This window comes from Cygnus atratus, chromosome 4 (assembly GCF_013377495.2).
Source record: "Cygnus atratus isolate AKBS03 ecotype Queensland, Australia chromosome 4, CAtr_DNAZoo_HiC_assembly, whole genome shotgun sequence".
Classification (NCBI taxonomy): domain Eukaryota; kingdom Metazoa; phylum Chordata; class Aves; order Anseriformes; family Anatidae; genus Cygnus; species Cygnus atratus.
The window spans coordinates 36,347,889-36,369,980 of record NC_066365.1 but is presented as its reverse complement, the minus strand read 5'-3'; the positions used below and the strand labels follow the sequence as shown (position 1 = coordinate 36,369,980).

The 22,092-nt window shown below is 37.5% G+C and overlaps 1 protein-coding gene across 25 annotated transcripts in view; it reads right to left on the bottom strand.

Moving 5' to 3' along the window:
• INPP4B (inositol polyphosphate-4-phosphatase type II B) overlaps positions 1-22,092 on the bottom strand; it is a 293,558-nt gene that overhangs the window by 173,724 nt on the left and 97,742 nt on the right. For 18 of the 25 annotated variants that reach the window (XM_050710635.1, XM_050710636.1, XM_050710637.1 and 15 more), the window contains 3 exons: positions 16,822-16,906; positions 7,561-7,785; positions 5,804-5,848 (listed from right to left, as the gene is read on the bottom strand). In XM_050710635.1, coding sequence (XP_050566592.1) covers positions 5,804-5,848; positions 7,561-7,785; positions 16,822-16,906 — 355 coding nt within the window. Of the gene's footprint in view, positions 1-5,803; positions 5,849-7,560; positions 7,786-16,821; positions 16,907-20,930; positions 21,015-22,092 lie in introns of those variants that run through there. The other 7 variants (XM_035546534.2, XM_050710638.1, XM_035546557.2 and 4 more) reach the window with 5 other exon arrangements.

Here is a 22,092-nt window from a genome sequence, read left to right as displayed (position 1 = left end):
TTGAAAGATGGTTTAATGTAGTGAACACTGTACACTGGTACTGTACATTACATGGGGGTGGGAGGGAAGGGTGGCAGAACATAATGAATGAACTAATACGACAGAGAAATGGAGAATGCAGGTTGGCACTGCCAAGTGGACTGGGACAACTTCCTACTGGAATGAAACTGAATATGTTCATAACAGATGAGTCAGACAAGACTAAAAGGTGGCAGTGTTTTAAAGGGAAAACATCAATACTTTTTTTTTCTTTTAATACTTCAACAGTGACATTATGATTACCTCATTACATCAAAACTGTCTAAAATTACCAAGTCATACTGGTAAGATTCAGCCAGTGTTGGCAACACCATTGATAAAGATATCCCTTTTTCTTGGACAGGGTAGGAGGCATGTAAAATTCAGGAGCGTTGCTGTACTTTTAAAGAGACTTAAAATGACAAAGGAGCAGAGCTTGAGAAAGCTGTCTATAAAAAAACAGTTCTTTCAGTTGGGCAAGGGCTATGACAACCCCAAAAGCTTTGTCAAAAGCTGACAAAGTACTGTGGGAGGACAGGTGGATAAAGAGGATGTGGTATCTTGGCAAATCCATCCTCAAATCACTTTTCAGCAGTGCTCACAGAATGCCCGCATATCATATAGAAAGCTTGTTTTGAGTTCCACAGAATGAAAGAAAACACTAAGGAGTTTACTCTCCTCCCTAAGTGACTGAACATCACTTAGCTCTAGGCGACACTGCTTATTCATTTGATCGATGCACATCATCCTGCTCTATCACAAAACACTGCTGAAAAGGAGAGGACAGCATGACATGAAAGGTGAAAGGCATTCACTTGCTTGGAACTCTTCTGGTTGCACTTCTTGCCTCAACAGCACACAAGTCTCTTATCTCAAGTTCACCTGTGTAAGGTGGGAAAAAACCTCCAAGGAGTTACTTTTAAAACATGGCAACTCCTAGTGACAAAACCACTCAAAACATGTCCATTATACTAGGCCTGAAATTGGTACCTCTTTGGAAAGGGTCTTTTGTGTCTAAGTTCATTGTAGCAATTAGGACTTGCTAAGAATAAAATGCATTTTCAGCATCTTATGATGTAGTGCAAAAGCCCCAAAACAGCCTGAAGCCCAAACAAGCAGTTCCCAGAAGAAAAGAGAGGATTCCTTCCAATCATATGACATTTTTGCTACTTAGTTGTTCTGTGCAAATTAACTCATTCTTCATCTATTTTGTTACTGGGATGAAGCAGAATCCCAATACTGAGTTTTACAGTAACCAGGAAAAAAAACAGGAAAACACACCTGAGTAGGTCATTGGGTAGAAGGAAATTGTATAAGATCAGAACAAATTTGTATTAAATTCAGAACAAATTTGTATTAAATTTAAACTTTTAACCAAAAAAATCAAGTTTTAAGACAGCAAAAGCATAAACCTGCTCTTCATGTGACTATTAAACTAATTCGATTCACATGGCCTTTAAAACAAAAAGGAATAAAAAACCTAGAGCATACAGTGACACTTGGATTCATAGAAAAAAAGATCACTTCTCTTACATTTTCTCAGATTGTGATGGTTTTCTTTTTCATTTGACTAATAAGAAACTATTAGTCACTTAACTGAAAAACCGAAAGCTGAGTTACATGGGAAATTCTGCTAGAATCAGGAGTCTGATTCCAAGCTTATGGTGTTGATAAAACTAGTATTTTTGCTCATTACTCTTCTAGGAACAGCTGCTGCCAAAAAAACTCCAGATTATGTTTCTGAATTGGAAAACAACGTTTGGTCATGGTCTTTGAGCAGCATTGATGTACCATTTAGGTTCAGTATGCAGAGTTTAATCTGCTTCAAGACCTTTTCCAAGAGATGCCGTCACAATACTACCCTGGGAAAAGGAAAAAGACAGTGAAGAATTAAAAAAAATAGTTATCTGTGTTCACAGGTAGACAGCTCATGTATCAACACAACACTTGGTAAAATGGAAATATAAATGCCCTAGAAAATTTACGTTTTTATCCTTTCAGCTCCTTGGTTATGTTTTCTATGAATTGTGTGCTATTTAATGAGATTTTGAAAAAGGACATAACCAAGACTTACATTATTCTATACTTTGAAAAGTACATAGAGGTTACACAACAACAGGACAGTCCATCAAATTTCTCTGCCCTAACATACCTCCCAAGAGAGGGAAAGCTTTTGGAAATGCTGGACAGGTGCTCTCATTAAAATGAGTACCTGACTATGACTGCAACATGTGCAGAGATATTACTTTCTAGGCAGCTATCTAGACAATTATACTACACCCATAACAGTAATATCCTAAGCCATCTCCACACCTCTAATCAATTAGAGAAATTCAAGAACACTGAAATGCATCCAGAGAAATTCTACTGGACATTAAAGTGGTAATGACCTTTCCATTTAGATTTTATTTCCTCCAATGTATTTCTCCATATTAACGTCACATTCATTACTGAGCTCAGCTCTGAGCACTTTTACTACCAACTGAGCCTTCTGCCTTACTCCCTCCTTTTTCTTGAGTTTTCCTGTGCTGCTTTGTCAGTTCATCATGAAGTAAATGCAAATACCTTTAGAGATAAAAGCTCTTAGAAACTTCACAAGTGCTCACCTGTATGCATAATATAATTTATATCCCATAACCATTATATCAATGTAAGTAAGTAAGCTCATACTACGAAGTAGCTACACTGAAATCAGCGTGAAGTCAGGAACCTACACCGTACGTAGTTAGATCCAGGACTCAGACTTGGATATTTTCAAAATCAGAACAGTAACTAGCAACCAAAAACAGTTAAGTCCAGAACTAACAGTAAAAAAAAAAAAAAAAACACACAGTAAAAAGAGCTAACTCTGTGCACTTCAGCATCACAGGGAAGATCTTCATCAGCTTCAGTGTTTGTTAGATTGGCTTGTTACTTAGGCTCAGTATCTGTTTTTCCTCCCATTGTCCTGTTCCACCCCTCTACTCAGCACCGTGCACAAAACAAGATACAGTACCTTCCTGGTGCTTCATAAAACAGCAGACAGAAGAGAAAGAAATGACTTGAAAAGACAAACAAGTTTGAAAAAGAAAGCATCCCAACAGTTATAAGATTCAAAAAGCAGCTGTATTCCAGAAGAGTCCTCAGGAATATTAAAACAATTGAAATAGTAGCAACAAAAAAATCTTAGAAGATTTTTTTTAACATCTACATGAAGATGGGACTCCAAAATAAAAAAAGAAATTATCAAAACCAAGTTCACTGTAAAAAACGTTGCGTGTACTGTGGTGTAATGCTCTAGTTCAGAAGAATTTTATCCTAGTAAACACCTCAGCAAAAAAAAAATTTTTTTCTTTGGTTGTTGGTTTTCATGGTGGTTTTCTTGGTGGTGGTGTTTTTTTGTTTTGTTTTTGACATTTTATCAAGAAAATACTTGGCAGGGTGTTAAGGATAATAAATGTAGAAAGTGAGCTACTATACCAGAACACAGGCCCTAGAAGAATTTGTACGTAATGACATGATTTCAAAATTTAGCTATCAGAACCTCAAACATTAAAGAACATTTAGATATACTGTCACTAAATAAATCTGGTGCGTTAAGACAGTATGCAAGCATTAATGAAAAGCCACATTCTATTTTAATTACTGGTGAGCTCCATTTATGAAAGTTATTTATTGATTAACTATGACAGCTCCATCCACCATGAGCGTAAAAACCTCTGAAAATAGTTGCACACCATTTTTTATTTTTTTTTTTATTTATTTTTTTTTTTTTTTTACACTTCTTCCTGCCAGGGCACATTTATCACAGATAAAAACTTTTTCTGAAGTACAGCTTATCTAATTGCCAGTCACTGTCTGTAGCACCTTCCTCCCTTCTCCAATCCCACACCAGGGTCATTCTGGGAGTTTGTTATGGCTGGAGCATTGCAATTTTACTAGCCATGCCTAAATACTCCAGTCACATCATCTACAAAAATGCTTATGGAAAGAAACAGGAAAGTTACCTTTCTAACAGAAAGGTTAGAATAGCTTTTAATCATCATTATAGCATGGTAATTTCCTGAGAGAACTAGGCCTTTCTTTTGTGCCAACTTTTAAAAATTTCAGAAGTAGTTCCTACAGAAGAAAAAACACTATTCTACAACATTTTTGTACAACTGTAACCATCTAGTTTTTAAAAAAACATACAGGTAAAACTACCCAGGTATAGTTACAAGAATCTAGAAATTACTGCATCAAATAGAACGTCATCTGCCCAAAAGGGTACAGCTTTAGGGTATCTGCTTTTAAATCAGAGTTGTTACTGCCATACAAAAGCCGAGCATTACCCAGTTCAAAGGACAAGGCCACAAGAGGCAGAAGTGACAGGATGAACAAGGTGAGCGCCTGCAGTCACGCCACTGATGCCATTGTGTTTGCTGTACTGGGAGGGTTGCAGGAGACATGTTTTTTGGTTGTTCTCCAAAGAGTGGAGTTCAATGGATTTTTATATAAAACCCTTCTTACTGTACTCTTGTTCTTTTGCTCTCTTGCACACACACAGTGATGCAGGGGGGAAGACCAATCTGGTATGGTAAATAAACAGGAAGGAAAAAAAGATGGAAAGAAAAGAAAGACTGAAGTCATGATTTCCACGACTAGAACATCCACTGCTACAACAGATCCCTCTTGCCCCCTTACAGTTGGGCAGAACACATTTAACAGAAGTGATAGCATGGTGGTAGTAGTAGAAATTGTCCCCTCTCTCCCTCCCGAAGATTTTTATGTAGAAGATTCTTCACATTCTTGTAGAATCTTTCCAATAGACATTTTTCAATTGTTTCTATCAGAGAAAATATAACAGATACTGAACAGCTCTAAAAGTTTCTCAGTGTACGACTATAAAACAAGATGCATATTAACAGGTTACAGGAATGCAAAAATAAGAAATTTGCCAAGTATATTTATATATTTCAGAAAATACGCAGCATATAGCACGAGATATTTCAGAAGATCTGTTACTGCCAACTGTGATTTTACTGTATACAGGAAGAGACAATAAGCAAGAAGCCTATCTATTAGTCTTATTTCTGATCAGGAATTATTGTATTTAATTCTTCAACAGCAAACGATCTTCATATTTACCAAATTTGAAATCTCAAGTTTTTGCTCTGAAAGAGCAATGACAAAGTTATTAATTCACTTTCCTAAATGGTACACGCTTCACGAAGCAAATACTGTGGACCTTTACATCATACTACAACTACATCATTATTTTACTAGCTTTCTTGATTTACTCAGCCATCTTCATCATGCTGTATACCCCTGTATAGAGAGGGTGGCTGGAGCTGACGGAATACCTCCTGAAATTAAGTTATTTTACTAACTCAAAGTATAAAAATGGAAAATTAGGCAAACATTGATATCAATTTCTGTCTCTAAAAAAGATCAAGGCTTTTAAATAAAGTTTTTTTCTAAGGGGACGGCACTGCCATCTAAATGAAAGGTCTTTTTTAAAAGTGCATCTTAAACACACTTCAAATCAGTAACATTTCATAAACAACGTCGACAGAACTACTGGGCAGATTTTCAGCACAGTAGAGAAGTAGAGCATTTGAGAAGTCAGCAGATCTTCATACCTTTTAACTAAACAGGAATACCAAGACAGCTTTTCAAAGACACATACACAGGCAGGTCTCCTGACTATCTTGCCTAAATGAACCAGAGTTCTTACGTTCTTTCTTTTGAAAGAGGCAATATGCTGCATTACATAACACTACACATATGCACACACACTGCAAGGAGAAAAAAAATGGTATCTTACCAAGGCTGAACTCCAACTTCGGCTCATTTGCAATCCTCTGAATACCTTTTAACATTAAGAAAAAAAATTATTAGAAATAATTTGATTTTGATATATTTTTTTAATACAGCTTAAAAGTTTCACATGCCTTATTCATGCCTCATTAATTACCTGCCACTGCCAACAGAGTAACATTTCATAATTAAAAACCTGTAGTGAAAGAGGTCTTTGCATGAAGTACTTGTCCAGAAAAAAATATAACTTCTAAAGATGACTTCTGTCTTAGTAGCAGAAACTTTTCATTGATGGGAAAAGACAATAAGAAAAAAATCATGTATTGTTATGTGTAAGATTTTCGATCACAATTATCTACAAATGTAATGTTTTCCTGACAGATACTAGAACTCTTTTTTTTTAATGGGTACACTATCACATTAAAAATAAAAACAAAAATTATGTCCTGTCAAAGTATATAAATGAGGTTAATCTAGCAAAATATATCACAAAGTTGTTGTCTTACAATTTACATGTAGGTCAATAAAATAACCCTGCTTTTTATTGGAAAACAGTACTTGAATTTGTTTTTTCATATACTGAAAACAAGAACATTTTAGTTCCCTCCACTTTGGAGTTAAGTTCTAGTGCATATTTACTGCTAAGGGCTATATATTCTACCTACATAGGACAAAGAAGTGAACCACAGAACCACAAGAAGAGAAACACCAGATGAATGGTTAAATAATAGTGCGTTGTTCACCCTCTGCAGGGAGTAATTGAATCCCAACTACGGTATCGATTGAACTTGTAGAAAAGAAACTGTCTCATGGCAACATTTATGTATCATCTCCAATAAGCATTATTATTAAGTAGTTTAAATTACTGAAGTACTGAAGAAATTGGTCCAACTTGGGCGAACCAAGTTGGTAGAAAATCTAGAAAGTAAGATTTTTGTTACAAATATAAGAAGAAAATAGCTGTTCACGTTCCACGAAAATTTGATGTTGCAGAATAGGTCTGGGTTTCAGATTGTTCTCATTATTGTAGCTAATCATTCAAGTCTGGCCAGAAAAAAAAATTACAGCTGCAGAGCTTGGAAAGGTCTTGGTCAATAAGAAATAATAAATAAGATCTTTTTTTTTTTTTTAATAGAGTTATAAAAATTTCTCTGACCACAAATTTCTCAGAGTTCAACGTCACCACTAGCAGAGTCAGCATGTTGGCCTGGAACATTTTTATGAGTGTGCTGGACACAGACTTGATTAAGTAACTGGGCAACTGAAATACAGTGCACAGCAATACAGCATAATTCAGGCCCCCGTGCACCCAACGTGACTCAATGTATCGCTACATGCTTTCATACCCCCAGTGCTTTTATATTACAAAGTACACTTTCGTGACACTAAATTAAGTATGACTAAATCCTTCTTTGCAAATAAATGGAAATTATCAGGTATTATCTTACATAGTAATCCGTATATTCATGTAGTACAAAAAAACAAGAACAGGATATTTAGGTCTCATGAAGAAAACACATGGGAGAAAAAGGCCAGAAACATAGTGATCACACATTTGTTCCTCTGAAGATAATCTGCATAAATCTAAGTATAATCGGTAATGATATTTGCAGATAATTTTGATCAGTTTTCTCCTTCTACGACTGCATTTTGTCAAGTAACAAGTAAAAGAGCATTACATACACAATCTATAACACTAACCATATTGCTATATTCTGTGGCATTTTTATTTCACCACTAAAAAAAATGAATATATGCACTCACTCGTAAACTGTGGCTCTCTTAAACTGTCTACTTGTGACGAAGGGAGAAACTGACGGGCTTCATCTGCTGCTCTCTCCTCTTTGATTTCCATGATCAGTCTCTGGAGCTGCTGAATTTTATTCCTCAAACCTTCCGAGTTTGCCTCTCCCAGTGCCACAGCCCAAGCTTCACAGTCTGGCTTAGATGCAGCTTCAAGGTAAAGATCTGGTTCTCCACTCTGAAACTCTGCACTCAGAAAACATCAACACCGTTGTTAGGAACTCTTATTCAGACTGGAGATCACAACAAAATTCTTATCACACACCATTAATGCCACCACACGTACTTCTTCCATCACAGAGCCATGCAGCCCATCCAACTCGAATCAATGCCCTGTACTTTTGTACTTGGTGCAGTACAAAGTCTGTCCACAGAGTGGTTCCAAAAGCAATTAACATATTGCTAAACCAGGTGGATGAATCAAACTGAAATGGGAAACCCTTTTTCAGGACAGATTCTGCAGCTTAGCAGGTAGCTATCAGAATTGCTAACTTAAACAAGAATTTAGCAAGAGCAGCAGAGAGAGACAACCTGATTTCACCAGAATCGATGTGTTCATCAGTTCTTCTATTAGACCTGCACTTTCTGCTCCACATTTTACCCATCCTTGGCAGAATACTGCTCATCAATACACGCAGATAATTTAGCATGACATAACTCCTCTGTTAAGGCCCAACAGGTTGTGCATAGGAGCTTCTGACCTCATTACTATCTACATGTCTTTTGCTGTTCTGCCTGAAGTCTAATTGTTTAATGATCACATTTTCTAACAACAAAAGAGAAAAGGCATTTAAAAAAAATGCCAAAGCTCCCAAGAAAATGCAGGTAAGTAGCAAGGGTCAGTCGTTTGATTAGAATTAGCACAGAAAGAAAAAACACCTCTTAAGCATTTAAAATTCTGTGGCACGGACAGCTTCACAGAGCCGCAAATTCAGTGTGACATGGTGTGTGATAAACACAATGAAGAATGAACTGCGAAAAAAAAAATCAATGCTTCTCGGAATATATTACCAACTGATTCAGAAACGTAAAACCCTCTCAAGCACCTGTGTTAATAAGGATTGAAGGATCTGGTAGGACATGAAAATCGTTTTGACCTAAATGAGCCATAGATAATATTACTAAATATAATAATGTTAATAAACAGAAAACTTGCATGCTTTCATAACCAGTTCAAAAATCCAAACAACATATAGAACTTTTCTATATACGAAGTGAACTTGAATTCCTTTTTCCTAACTTGAGTATCTAACCTTGGGCACTTACCCACATACGTTATTCTAAACCCATTTGCACTTCATAAACTGAGCATCTGCCACTTACAATTAACTATGCCTTTATTGTTATGGGGGACAAAAGATGCAAACCCTCAAGTCTGGAAGTCTCTTAAAATTGTGTTGGCACAAATCCCAGTAGAGGTGGAACAAGTTATTTGTCTGGTAGTGGATCTAAGGAAATGTAAATATCTGCCTGCAGCTGCTGATAAGAATTCAGAACAAGATTTCACAGACCAGTTGAACTAAAGAATCCACGAAGAATGAGGGAGAAGAAGAGCAGAAAGTGGGGAATCGTCCTTCTGGCTTCACAGGTACTTTAAGAAGTGCTAATAAGGATTTAAACTCTTGCCTCTGGCCCCAGCTCAGTCTGGGAAATAAGATATTCAATTCATGTGACAAGAATATTCAAAATCAGAGGGAGATGCAGATGTTCATCTGATCCTTATTTGCACACAATATATATTTGCCTTGAGCAACCAAACCTGATCAAGCTGAATTTGGGTGTTTGTGAAAATGAATTCAAACAAAAATTTCACCTGTAAGCTCTCATGTGATCTGCTACCGCACCTGGGGTGGACAAGGGGGCAGTAACCTTCAAGAGGACTGGTAATTAGAAGAGCTGATAACTTCTCTTATGCTCCAGTAAGACCTGTGACAGCACAATTATCTACTCCCTTCTGTCACTCAGCCCAGTAATTCAGAAGTTTGGTTTTACTTCATTGTATTTTGGAACTACCAGTGGGGAAGAAAAAAAAAAAGAAAAAAGAGAAAGGAAAGGAAAAGAGGCATGTAGTCAACCACCATCAAGACTGAAATTAACCATCAGTCATCCAGATATTTACAGGCATGCAAAACACCTGCTTGTACCATTCAGTCTTTAAAAGCTCTGAATTTTTAATAGAAGCAGCTTGGATTTCCAAGATGCCTTAGCTAATGAAAGACTGTCACACAAACAAGCCAACACTTGACAATCAAAATTCAGATATGCCAAGGTGTTTTTTTTTCCTCTTTATTTTTAAACATAAACAGGAACAGTGATCTTGCCTTGAAATATTCTGCCACTAGCTAAATAAAAAACATCTGCTTTGGGAGGAAATCAACATTTTGCAATTGAAATCGTGCTATTTATATTTACCTCTCAGCTGTGGAAATCAGACTGCTGAGCACAAAAGGCATACTGAATCATACTTAATATGCATAGAACCAGAAACACAGAGTGAAATGCAGTGTGAGTGGACGTAATTCACTGTATTCTGATCTAACATGTGCCAGTTTTGAAGTCTGGAAATTTATTCCAAACTATCACTTCAAAACTATAGTCTGCTATATTTAGGTCTTTGGGGTACTCAGAACAACTAAGTTCACTTCTGAAAAGCATACGAAACTGCCACAAAAATACTAATTTCTGCAAACATACGAAGTTTTATTCTGCAGATCGAACAGTTGGCAATATATTTCACATGCTGTTTCAATGCATGTAATGTTTACATACAACCAGTTCACATATTATAATAAAAACTGTCTTAACCATTTTCAAAATGCGCATTGGCAAAAATGTCTGTTGCAATAAAGGAACACAGGTTTATTCATGTAATAAATCACTATCATGTTCTTCTCTTTCATATTGTCATGTTGACTATTATTTTAAATTATATGCAAATAGATAATCCTATCGTGCTCAGATACTTAATTCCAGGTTTCAGTACGGAGGCAAAACTTAGCTCCCACAAGTATTTCTGAAAACAAAACTGTATATTGACAAACCCTCAAACGTAATGAATGCCTCCAATGAGTGGTGGATATATTAGTAGAATTGTATTTGTCCTGAAACATCCTACACAGGAGCATTTCATGGGTAAGCAAAAAAACTTTGTACTCACAATTACAGTTACTGTAGAAAACACAAGTAGTCAGTCAAAAATGAATTAACTGTCACAAATACCAGCCTCAGGGGAAAAGAAAAAGGAGGAAGCAAACATTACTAACTCTAGTGCATGGACTTGATACCAAGTGTTAGCACTGATACTTGGATAAAGCAGTGCAAGCAAGCCAACCCCAGTGCACCATTTGTGAAGTCTGCATTTGCTCTACAGCAGGTGGATGAAGCACTCAGGACTACTCGGGACATCCACTTGGCCTGCAGTGTTGCTGTACTCATATTTTGAAGGAGATTTTTCTTGTCCAGAAACTGCCCACCTTACATAATGTATAATTAACTGCATTCACACTTCTGTTGACTTCCTGTCCACTGAACCACAAACAGGGCAGAAATAGAGACACCGCTTACACTGACATAATGAAAAAGTAATCCAGTCCTGTGGCTACAGTACTTCTCTTCCTTATTTCAGTATCAGCACTTCAACTAGGGGCAACTGCTGAGGAAACAGATATTCGAAAGCAAACATGTCTGTTTAGAGAGCTTTTTCTGATCAGGACTCTACGAACCAACAAGTCTTTTCCTGAAGCTTCATCTCAACAGAGTTTCTCCCACTGAAGCCAGCATATAATTTAGGACTCCTGCAGCTCACATAAAGAAACCACCAGCACCCCGTCCCCCAATCAAACAGAACTGCTGTCAAATAATGAAATGGCACAAGCTACGGTATCCCCAACAACACTGGAAAGCCTCTCCTACTCTAACCCAGACATCTAAAGTCATAAGTGTATTTTGGTATTAGTTCCATCATCTTAAAATAACTTCTTGTTGTCATAGTTACTTTGTAATAATACTTACATTTAAAAGGTTTTTTCACCTCAACAGTACCAACTGCCTCTTTCCTCCACAACTACTTCGACATTTCAGTTGTTTTAAAAACACTAACAACTCTCTTGTTAAAAATCTTACTTGAGTCCCTTTTCATTTAATAAAATCTTCAACAAAAACCTGGATTTCTCTGAAACCTGAAGTAAATAACTGTCTCAAAAAAAGCATAGACAGTTACCAGAATCAACCCTTGTCTTTCAGAAGACTGCAGTTTAATAGACAGACTTCTAAAAATAATACATATATATACACACACACTTCTAAGGGGTAGGGAGAAACGCTCTTCACTGAAGCTTTTTCATTCGGCATCTTTTTTTTTTTCTTCCTTTCTCTTAGGAAGGCCTTATTGACTTAATTTATTAAATATGTAAAAGTGACAGGAAGATACAGTATGGTTTGCTTTATTTTCATTAAGGAGAGCTGTAAGCATAAAATCATGTTGAACAGTACAACAGAAATTGCTGGCAGTATTTGAGTTAAAAAAAAAAAAAGATGTAAAAAGCACATGGTCAGTGTTCATGATAACAGCCCCTCATCTTCTAGGGAATCACTTTTTTCTCCCTCCTACACCAATATGCAAAGTTGGAGAGTTCAAAAAAGGTTAAAGGTTCTCTCTCCGTTCACACATACTACTGAAAACCGATTCTCAACTGCTACCTCAGCAGTGGTAAATGGTTGGAAATATCAATGAACCACTGTCACTCTAAAATATAAAGCACCATCGCAGCTAACCACCATAATTCTGTAACAAAAGCAGAATGAAGCTTTGATACATAAATTATATCTGCAGGATATTTCTAATACAGACATCAGAGGCTTTTAATTCACAAAGCTGACTGAATTCTATATGCTGATGCATTTCATGTTCAAATTAGTATTGATGAAATCATCCCACGGTTACTCGTGATTCTACGTTAATCTTCCTTTGAAAGTTCAATTCTCAATCAAAGATAAAGATTTTAATTAAGAATTTTATCTTCAGTGGTTGGGTTTATTTAATTTTTTTATTTTGCAAATCTGGAATAAACTTTTGTAAGTTACCATTATAATCTTCATTTAAGTCCCCATAGAAGTTCACAAAAACGACTGAGGTATTTGATATAAATACAACATGATAGAAAACTTTGTTTTCCCAGGTTGACTACCGCACTATAATACTTCCTTTCTTTCAGTTCCAGCAGGCTTTCACACATGCCCTTTCCTTGAATTAATTAACCACCACACCTACACTGAAAGCCAGGCAGGCCACACAAATATTTAAGCACCCCAATGGTATCCTTAACAGCGCTGAACAGAAGTCCTGCAGCATACACTACAGCCTTTGCTTAGCAGTAGACTGCTTTTGAAAAATAGGGTGTATCACACCCCTGGCTGAACCATCAATCCACCTTCAATACAGCAGGATTCAAGGACCTTCATTCTCTACCCAGGTCTGCAAGAGTAACTAATGTATTCCTCAGTTACCACATGTCAAAACAAGGGAGTGATACTGACCTGCCTTTCCAAACCACTACCACTGAAAGAAGCAAAAAATTCCAGGCTTTTTGGGTTACATACTACTCACAAAGGGAATGCTTGCCATCTAGGGGTTATTCCTACACGTGGACCTTTCACCTGACACCCTGCAAAACATTGTAGGTAACTATGACCTTGCATCAAGAACTCGGTCATCCTCCTATCTTCCTTCCTTCCTCACCATGCCTCACCAGCCCTACCTGCACGTCAGAGCTCTTGCTTCCCTAGTTCTCACCAAGAAAGCGCACACAACAATGAAATTGATACAGTCCTAGAGAAAGTTCTTACCCTGAAAAACTGAAGAGATGGACAGATCAAGAAAATGCAGTCCCTGAATGTAGTCTCTCACATCCAATTTCATTTCCTTGTGCCTGTGTCTCTTGGGTTCATTCCCAAATTTTTATTGTACCACATGAAGGGAAGGAGGCCCACAGAGATGGCTCACATCCACTCCATGTAAGTAACATGAGGCTCCATACAACAACAGCTCAACTTCAGATTGCTCTTGGGAGAGATTCAAGCATCCAGCCACACAGCTCCAGTCACCCTATTCAAGAGAAATATAAGTGTGACCAAAAACTACCAACATTTTCCTCACTACAGCCTGGTCTCTCCACGGGCTGCAGGGAAATACCTCCTCCACCCTGTGGTGCTGCCACTGGAGCAGGCTGGAACTGTCACAGGGTAGGCCCAGCCCCTCCTCACAAGGACCACCACTGCAGCCCCCTGCTGCTGCCAGCACCTTGCCACATAAGCCACCTTTAACAGGGCTTCCAAGGTCCAGAGGAAGAAAGGAACATGTAATTGTAATAATTTAGAGAAATATTTCAGTGTTGGATGAGGCTATGATGCTTCTCTGTATTGTCAGATGTGACCGCTGCGGTTATTCAGGAGAACTGGAGCTGAGGAAGTTAACGATGCATTGCTCAAACCTTTCAGTTCACAGCAGCAGTTTCCAGGTTTAAGACCTTTTTGAATAAAATTGCTGAAATACTCTGCCCATCACACTTTTCTGGATTTCAGAACTGAATCACACTCATGTGAACCCTCGTGAGCTTTAAATCAGATCCACCTCATGTCAGTCTGACCTGCTCCGTTAATAGCAGCTAATCAATGTTATGAGGGCATACGAGAAACCAGGCAATACAGAATGATGTTTCACCTAACAAATCTTTGTTTCCTTGAATGTTTCACTTAAAAATGTTTTTAGTTAGATAGCTTTGGGAGCACTATGCTTAAAGTGCTTACACAGATCTATCCACTACAACTGCCTGACCTCCTTTGTACTCTACTTACATTTCAGTGAACACAACACTGAGACAATCAGCTCCACAGCATAACTGAATATTGCATGAAAATTTCCTTCTTTTTCCCTCTTGTGTTTACACTACTGTCATATATTACATTATCTTCTTACATATCTGATTCAGACTCCATTTCTCACTATCCAGTGAGGATTTAGCCCACTACTCAGAGAAAGATGGAGACAGTCAGCTGGAAGCTCATTCCAAAACACCCCTCACAGTTTGAAGCCTGAACCTGAACCACCCACTGATTTTCTTTATCTTGCAATCTGTCCCTTCCTCGCTGCAAAAGTTATGTTTCATGGATGAACTCAGCCTCCTTTATCTTGAGATTTGGTTGTGTACTGCCATAGCTGCCCTTGGCCTTTTCCAACAGGAATTTGTCATAGTGAGCAGGTAAGTTCTCCTATCCTGCTTCTACCCAAAACATTTCAAGCCCCACATACACATTTTACAGCTTGTTTTATTTGGCTCTCAGTAGTCAACTGATATCTCAATGATCAGGTAGTAACAAGGCAGCTAGTTTTTCCATGACAAAAGCCCCCTAGTGATGAAGACCTCTTCATTCTCAAGTATCTTTTCCCCCCTTTTGTCTTCTGAATTGTGTTTTTGCCCTACTGTACACAGAATATTATTTCATTTCCTTTAGTACGCTACTCTTACTCAGTACACAGTACACTATCTTCATTCCTCTTCAGTTTTGTTGAAATACCTCACATACCTTGCTTGCTTTCTCTTTTCCAATCGAATCAATCATCTGCCAGCCTCTTGCCGATGTTCTCCAACACATGAAACTGCCAAGTTTGAAATCTGTTTCTTCTCTACCTGTCTCTTCCTCTATCTTTTGTTGTATTCCTTTAGTCACACTCCAGGTATTCACCATCATTTCACAGCTCTGCACACCTTTAGTTTTCCGTGCTTTTTCCTCTTTTCTCCTTTAAAACATTTTTTAAACACTGGTTTGACATGCCACCCTTACTTCTAGCTGCACTACTGACCCTCAAACTCTCACTGGAGACGCAGACTTTCTAATAAAGATAACTTCTGTTCCTAACTATGGAAGTACATTTCTTCCTCCATACATATTCCCAGTCACATTTTCTTCCACAGGCAGTCTCAAGTGCTTACTCAGTACGGAGTTGTCTGCTTCTCCTGTGTTTGGACTTAAAATCTGCCAGTCTCACTGCCATAGAAACCAGCCTGTTCGCAGGCTTCAAAGCCAATTAAAAGAACCCTGTCAGTAGTTAAAACTGAGTTCTTGGTATAACAACATTATGTTAAAGCACTGTAAAAAAAGCACCAAAAGGGAACCGACATGACTGTATTCATACCCAAATTGTAACATCACCACCTCATAAAGTCAATGATTCCAATTAATGACTTAGAATCAATAAACGCAGAATTAGAAAAGCCTCGATTTGAGAGTCAGCAGTAATCATTCAGCTATTGATTAGGCAAAGTAGTGCTTCCAAATCTAGAAAGACCTAAGACTTAATTCCATTACTCAAGATGCAGAACTGGACCTATTCCTCAAAACACTATCTAGAATAGGATAAAAGACAATGAGCACACTTTATGTCACTGCCTTCTCAAACATAACCAAGCACTACGAATCACTTCAGTAGGTGACTGTTTAAACTGTAAGAAAACATATTCGGTGCAATTCAAAAAACAAGAACAACGGAAAAACACCCCTTGACATTTAGATTTGGGTAGGGAAAACTTGCTTGTTTTTGTAAACCTCTTAAATCAAAGCTAAGTGAAAATACCAAATTCATCTAAAGAGTTATACTCTGTAGTGGTATTGGAAAGATTCCACTTCATGAAAAAATTTTATACACAATGGTTATTTCAGTTGTTCCTGCAGACAAAACCCTGTCAGCATTTTCTCCAAATGAAAATCTTCACACTGAAACTATGATTCTGATTTCTATGAAATAATATTTTTTTCCTGTTTCAATTCAACGAATGAAAGCTTGATAGGAGATGAGAAAAAAAGGAAACCCTAAATTAATAGGGAAGTTAGCAATAACAAATCATTTAGGAATACAATGAATTAAACGTGTATCAACATAAAATCCATGTTCTACATAATACCTAATAAACCAAAACATCAAACTTCTTGTCAGAGGAAGACTATTACTTTCACTTTATTTTAGAAAAAGTAAAAATACAGCTTTTAGAATTTTCTTGTCAGGCATGAATTCAGAGACAAGCAATATTTAGATGTACACATCATTAACAGACAATGGGACAGATTTCAGCTAAGTTTATGGCAAAGTTTCAGTGTCTGGGTGGTTGCTTTTTCATTGGTTTTGTTAACAAAAATAAGAAAATCCATACTGAGCTGTGTCTTACTTACTGAGAATTATTGAAACATCTGTTTTACTTCTGAACTCCACAACCCAGCACCGCTCCAGGATTACCACTTCGGAGGCTTCAGAACTCTGTGAGACATAAAGATGACAAAACATTAGGATTTGGAACCTGACAGGGAAGTCCTTCTGTTTGGCTGTTTGCCGCCAGCACAGCGTGTCAATAAAAAAAACAACGAAGCAGAATAGTCAACTAGGCAGATGGATACAGGCTTGCTTTAATTACGTACCTGTGCTACCCTACTTCAGTTCAATGAGCTTTAACAGGAATGAACTGCTGGAAAAGGCCACAACGGAAACTAAGAAAAAAGACCTTGACAGTTTTTTTTCATTGCATAGGTTTAGGTGCCACCTCATTCCTAAGCAAATCAGGTAAACCCATCTAATCCCGACTTCCATATTTACTCCTAATGCTGAATGAAAAGTTGGCTTCTATAGTAGAATATTTTCAAGCAAAGAAAACATGCGATCTTCCAATAGGCATTTCTACTTAATTTTCATTTTAAAAGGATTTCTTTATCATAATTTAAAACTTTGAATGTTATGTCTGGCTATGCAATTCAAATTGCATTAAGTGATATGGGCCTATTGCAGACTGTAATACGATACAAGTCACCAGTATCAGTTCTGGTAAGTGCTCTGCAGACAAGACGAAGCCTCTTCTTTTAGTTTAGTGAGACTGACTCATTTTTCGAGAAGAGTGAAGCAATCCATCACTCCCTTAGAATTAATCTTTTCTTTCCCTTAAAATTTTTATCATCCTTTTTTTTTTTTAATCCCTAACATCTGGTAATAAATAACCACTAGAACATGCACCCACTCGCTTTCTCACTGCAGGATGCCAACAAGTCACAGAGCTCATTGTCTAATTCAGTGAGATTCTACAGGAACAAACTTAGGTTTTCCTTTAACATTCCTTCCTCGAGTATTTCTTTACTCCAGCTGTCTCTAACAATGAAAAATTTCTCATTCTACACTGATTTCACCAGAAGCCTGAACTTGAGTTCCACACATGATGCCTAATGAATGACTTGGTAAAAAAAAAAAAAGTTCATTAGATGAACTTTAGTCTTAATAGATCATTTAGAGGAAAAAAAGAGGGGAAAGTAATGAAACAGGCATAGTGAGTTTTTGAAGACACACAAGTGCTGCGTTGAGAACTTTTTTATTTACAGAATCCAAAAAATTGAGCATATATGGTAACGCAGACATGATTTTCAAGTGCTGTCAAATGAGGTATTCTTCAAGCTTCTTATCAGGGAAAGTAAAATACAAGATCAACATCTTAAAGCCCTTATGAGAAGCAGCTAAATCCATCCTGAGAAAATAAGCAATAATAGTTCTAAAACAGAACAGCATACTAACTAGGAAGAGCTTTCCACCACAAGAATGCTGATGACTATTTCAACTCTTCAGATTTTGAAGCGAGATATGAAGACCAATATTGTCTCCACTCTGATTGTCCCTAGATAAGTGGATAACGCAGCCCAATTCCTTTAAGAGGTGGCAATCTTTTAGCAAAAAACAACCTAAAGAAAGGTTTTATTTCAGAAGCTAACAGAGGTCTGAGTCAATTTAACACTCAACTGTAAACATAGTAAAGACTTCTACCCAGTTTCTGTTCAAAAAAAATATTCACATCAACTCTAACAGCTTTGCCCCACTACATACCTAGCGAAAATGGTTCCTCTGCTAATATTCATGTCCCACAGCTCAAACAAGCAAACGTGATAACTCCCTAGATTTCACATTTCCTCCAAACCATAGATCTGCAGTAATCTGCAGTAAATTGAAGACTCTCACTACATAAAGAAAAGCAACTCCCTGTTGCATGGCTCTCAGAATAGTCAGGTATACAAAAAGGCCTGGAATAAAGCAACTGCAGCTTCCCTGTAGCTGGCTCTAGTTGCTAAAACTTACAGAGCTGATTTTTGGATTTGTAAAGAAAAGCGTACATAGGAAAAAAAATGGCATCTGGGTAGCAAGAAGAACTATCAAATAATTAACAAGAGTTTCAATCAGCAGCGTTTGTCTCACACTGCAGTGCAAGAAGATGGTTCAGATGACATACAACAAGAGCTACAAACACAAGAAAGGAAGGTGCAGAGTATTTCAAGCTTCCTGCATTTTGAGATGGCAGATACTGCAGTACAAAGGCCTTTTCAGAGACGAATTACTCCATGCCATACACCAATGCAAGCTGGAATGAAATAACACTGCAACTTCAAATGAATTTATATGCTCTTCCAAGATACACAATTGAGTACTGTGATCAGAGGATGTGCTGTTACTTCTTCTATACATGTAAGGGAACAAGAAGGGAAACAAGAAAAGATGAAAAGAGCATAACACTGCCAGAAGAGAAAGCACATGCTGCTGCAAAACATCTCCCACATCTTGACACAAAGCTGAAGAAAAAGATCTTCAGAATTACTATTATTACAGACTTTTTTTTTTTTTTATCATTTAGATAAGTAATACTCTATCTGGCACACAAAAGCCAATGGGAAATTTATCTATAAATGAAATGAAAAATTGCAATCAAGGGATCCATTATGCATATCTCAGAGATCAGCTTTGTTTATCAGTATCTAAAGGGACCCCAAATTTCTCTTGCTCTAAGTACATAATATGAGTTTATTTGGACTAACTGTTAATAAACTTTTCCTTTTTTGGGATACATACCAAGTCCACAGGCAGCAAAAACAATCAGTAAATTGTTTTAAAACAGTGACTTGAATAGGAAAATAAATGATTCATAAATATAAGTAGAAATATCCTAGTTTAAAATATCCAAGTAATGTTGCTACAGTAGAACAGTGCCCAAACCCTAGAATGAGCAGAGACCATATCTTTCTATTCGCTTAGCTAAATGACGGGCCAAGCTTTGCTATCAGGATGCTGTTGTAAATCCAAAGTAATACCTCCGCTATCGGCTGTGTCTGATGTGAGTTTTGAATCAGACCAGTGAAGACACCTGACCATTTCCACAGCTAGTACTGAAATAAAAGATAGCCGTACTGGAACACATGAGCAGGTGTTTGCTAACTGCATATTCATATCTAGAGCATTTTTGCAGTTAAAAAGCACAAAACTGAAAATACATTCTTGAAGTAGCAAAGACGACACACAGTAGTTGAAGCTACAACAGTACAGCTTCCAATTGCTTCCAACTATGCACACTGAATTTGCAATGTACATTGTAACTCGCATTTGTAACTATGTCATTACAGATTTCCATTTTTTCTCTGAATTGGGGGTGAAAAAGCTTTCCAAAAAAAATGAAAGCACTAGGAGACTTGTAACTGTCAAACAGTGGCAAGTCTGAGCTCTGTCTGTGTTGCTGTACATTTGTCTCGATGCATCATCGAGGGGGAGTGGAAGCGTGTTAATATGAAAGGGTTCTACAATAGGAGATTTTACAATAGGAGATTTGTTACTGCAGGGAAAAAGAAAACCTGTTTGCTATATTGAGTAGAGAACTGAACCAATGGTTAAAATTAGAAGTGACATCCCAAGCATTTGCTCCGTGTCAAACAGCAAGTAGAAAAGTAAAACGACAACACTGTGGGACAGAACCAAACACTACAGAAAGTACAAACCCTTCTAATAATACATTTTGAAAAGCCTCCATTATCAAGGGTGGAGAAGAGAAGAGAAGAGAAGGTTGTGGGGTAAGGAGGGAACGAGAAGAAATCGTACAAAAAATACAAGGATCTCTACTTAAAACTTCAGACTTTTGGTTTATACTATTTTTTGCCAACTTGAAATAATTAATCAAAGACCTTGGACAGTTCAGTGCTACATACACCAACCTACTTATGCTTTTCAAAACAGTTATTTTCTACCCTCGTTTATTAATGGTCCTGTGATGAAAACAAGTTTAGGTCTAAGTTTTATGGCAAAGTAACAAAATTAAAATGGATACAGTTGCTGTCACTCAGAAGTAACACAAGAGACAATACTAGGTACAAAAAATTAAAAACCTAAATGCTGATAATTGTTTTTAATTCTTACTAGTTATTTAAGAAAGTATTTTCAAGAGGGGAATCGGTAGCAGCAGGTGAAGTTTCTGAAATTCATTTTGAACCCTTACCGTGTCTTCCCCCAAGCTGCAGTCATCACTGTCCACCAGACACTGGCTGTCTGCAAAGCTCAGTGAAACCTTAACTGCACAGGACTGACCACCAGTACTCTACCACACCTAATGCTTTCACTGGAAGCCACAGAGGAAGAGCTGCTCTCTGAGGGGACCTGAAAGACCAGGCATTCAGGCACCCACAAGGCTGCTTACCGTGATTTACAGGCTAAGTGATGAACTTGCAGGAGGAAGAGCAAAGTGAAGCACCCACTCCTCATTAGGGACTCTCCCCAAGTTCCATCACATACCTACACAGCTGCCTGCGCAAACCCAGCTCCGAAAATCTCAGTGTCCTCAGATGCTTAACGAAGGCTGACTTTGCAGGAGGAGAACTAGAAGACAGCTAACAGGGATGACACAGCCTCTATCTCTTGGCACACCTGCAGTGCACCAAAGGTCTGACTGCAACCCAATGGCAATCATGACCTAACGTTCAATGAACGAACTCCGATACAACAGCAACAAATTTGTAACAGCATTAGGTGTACAACTTGCCTCTGATCCTCAGGTTTTGTAACTTCAGTGTCCGCAAATAAACTAGTCAGGTTGATACTAGCTCACTAACATGAATGCACTCAGGTCAGGCTTTTGACTAAGTATTACCTCCTGCATTTGCTGTTTCAGTGTCAGCACAAATAAGGTTCATCATTCTGCAGTTAAAGCATAGCTTATATACGTGAACTAGCAGAAAAAAGCAACGAGCTTTACCAGGGTAATTTCATTCACAAATAGAAAAGCTAATAGTCTTAAAATAGACAGGTACAATTTAATTCTACAGTGATATGCCCATTACCAAAAAGACTAAAATTCAGTGTTCGAGCTTTGAGGTATTAACAAATGACTGTAAAACACAAGCAAGCATATAACTTGTAAAATTAAAAATCCCCCTTTATATGCTAGCAAACAGTATTCACTGCAACACTCCAACAATCTGAAATCTTTTATGTTACATCTTCTTCTGCCACATTAACATTCCCAGCCCATTACAAAGCCCATGACCCAAGCTGTGCGATAAGGTAAGATGCAGCCATCTTTACAAACTGTCCGTTCATTGAAAGACTCAAATCATCATTTTCAAAAAATGCCCTAACCACTGTGATTAATCCATCATGTAATG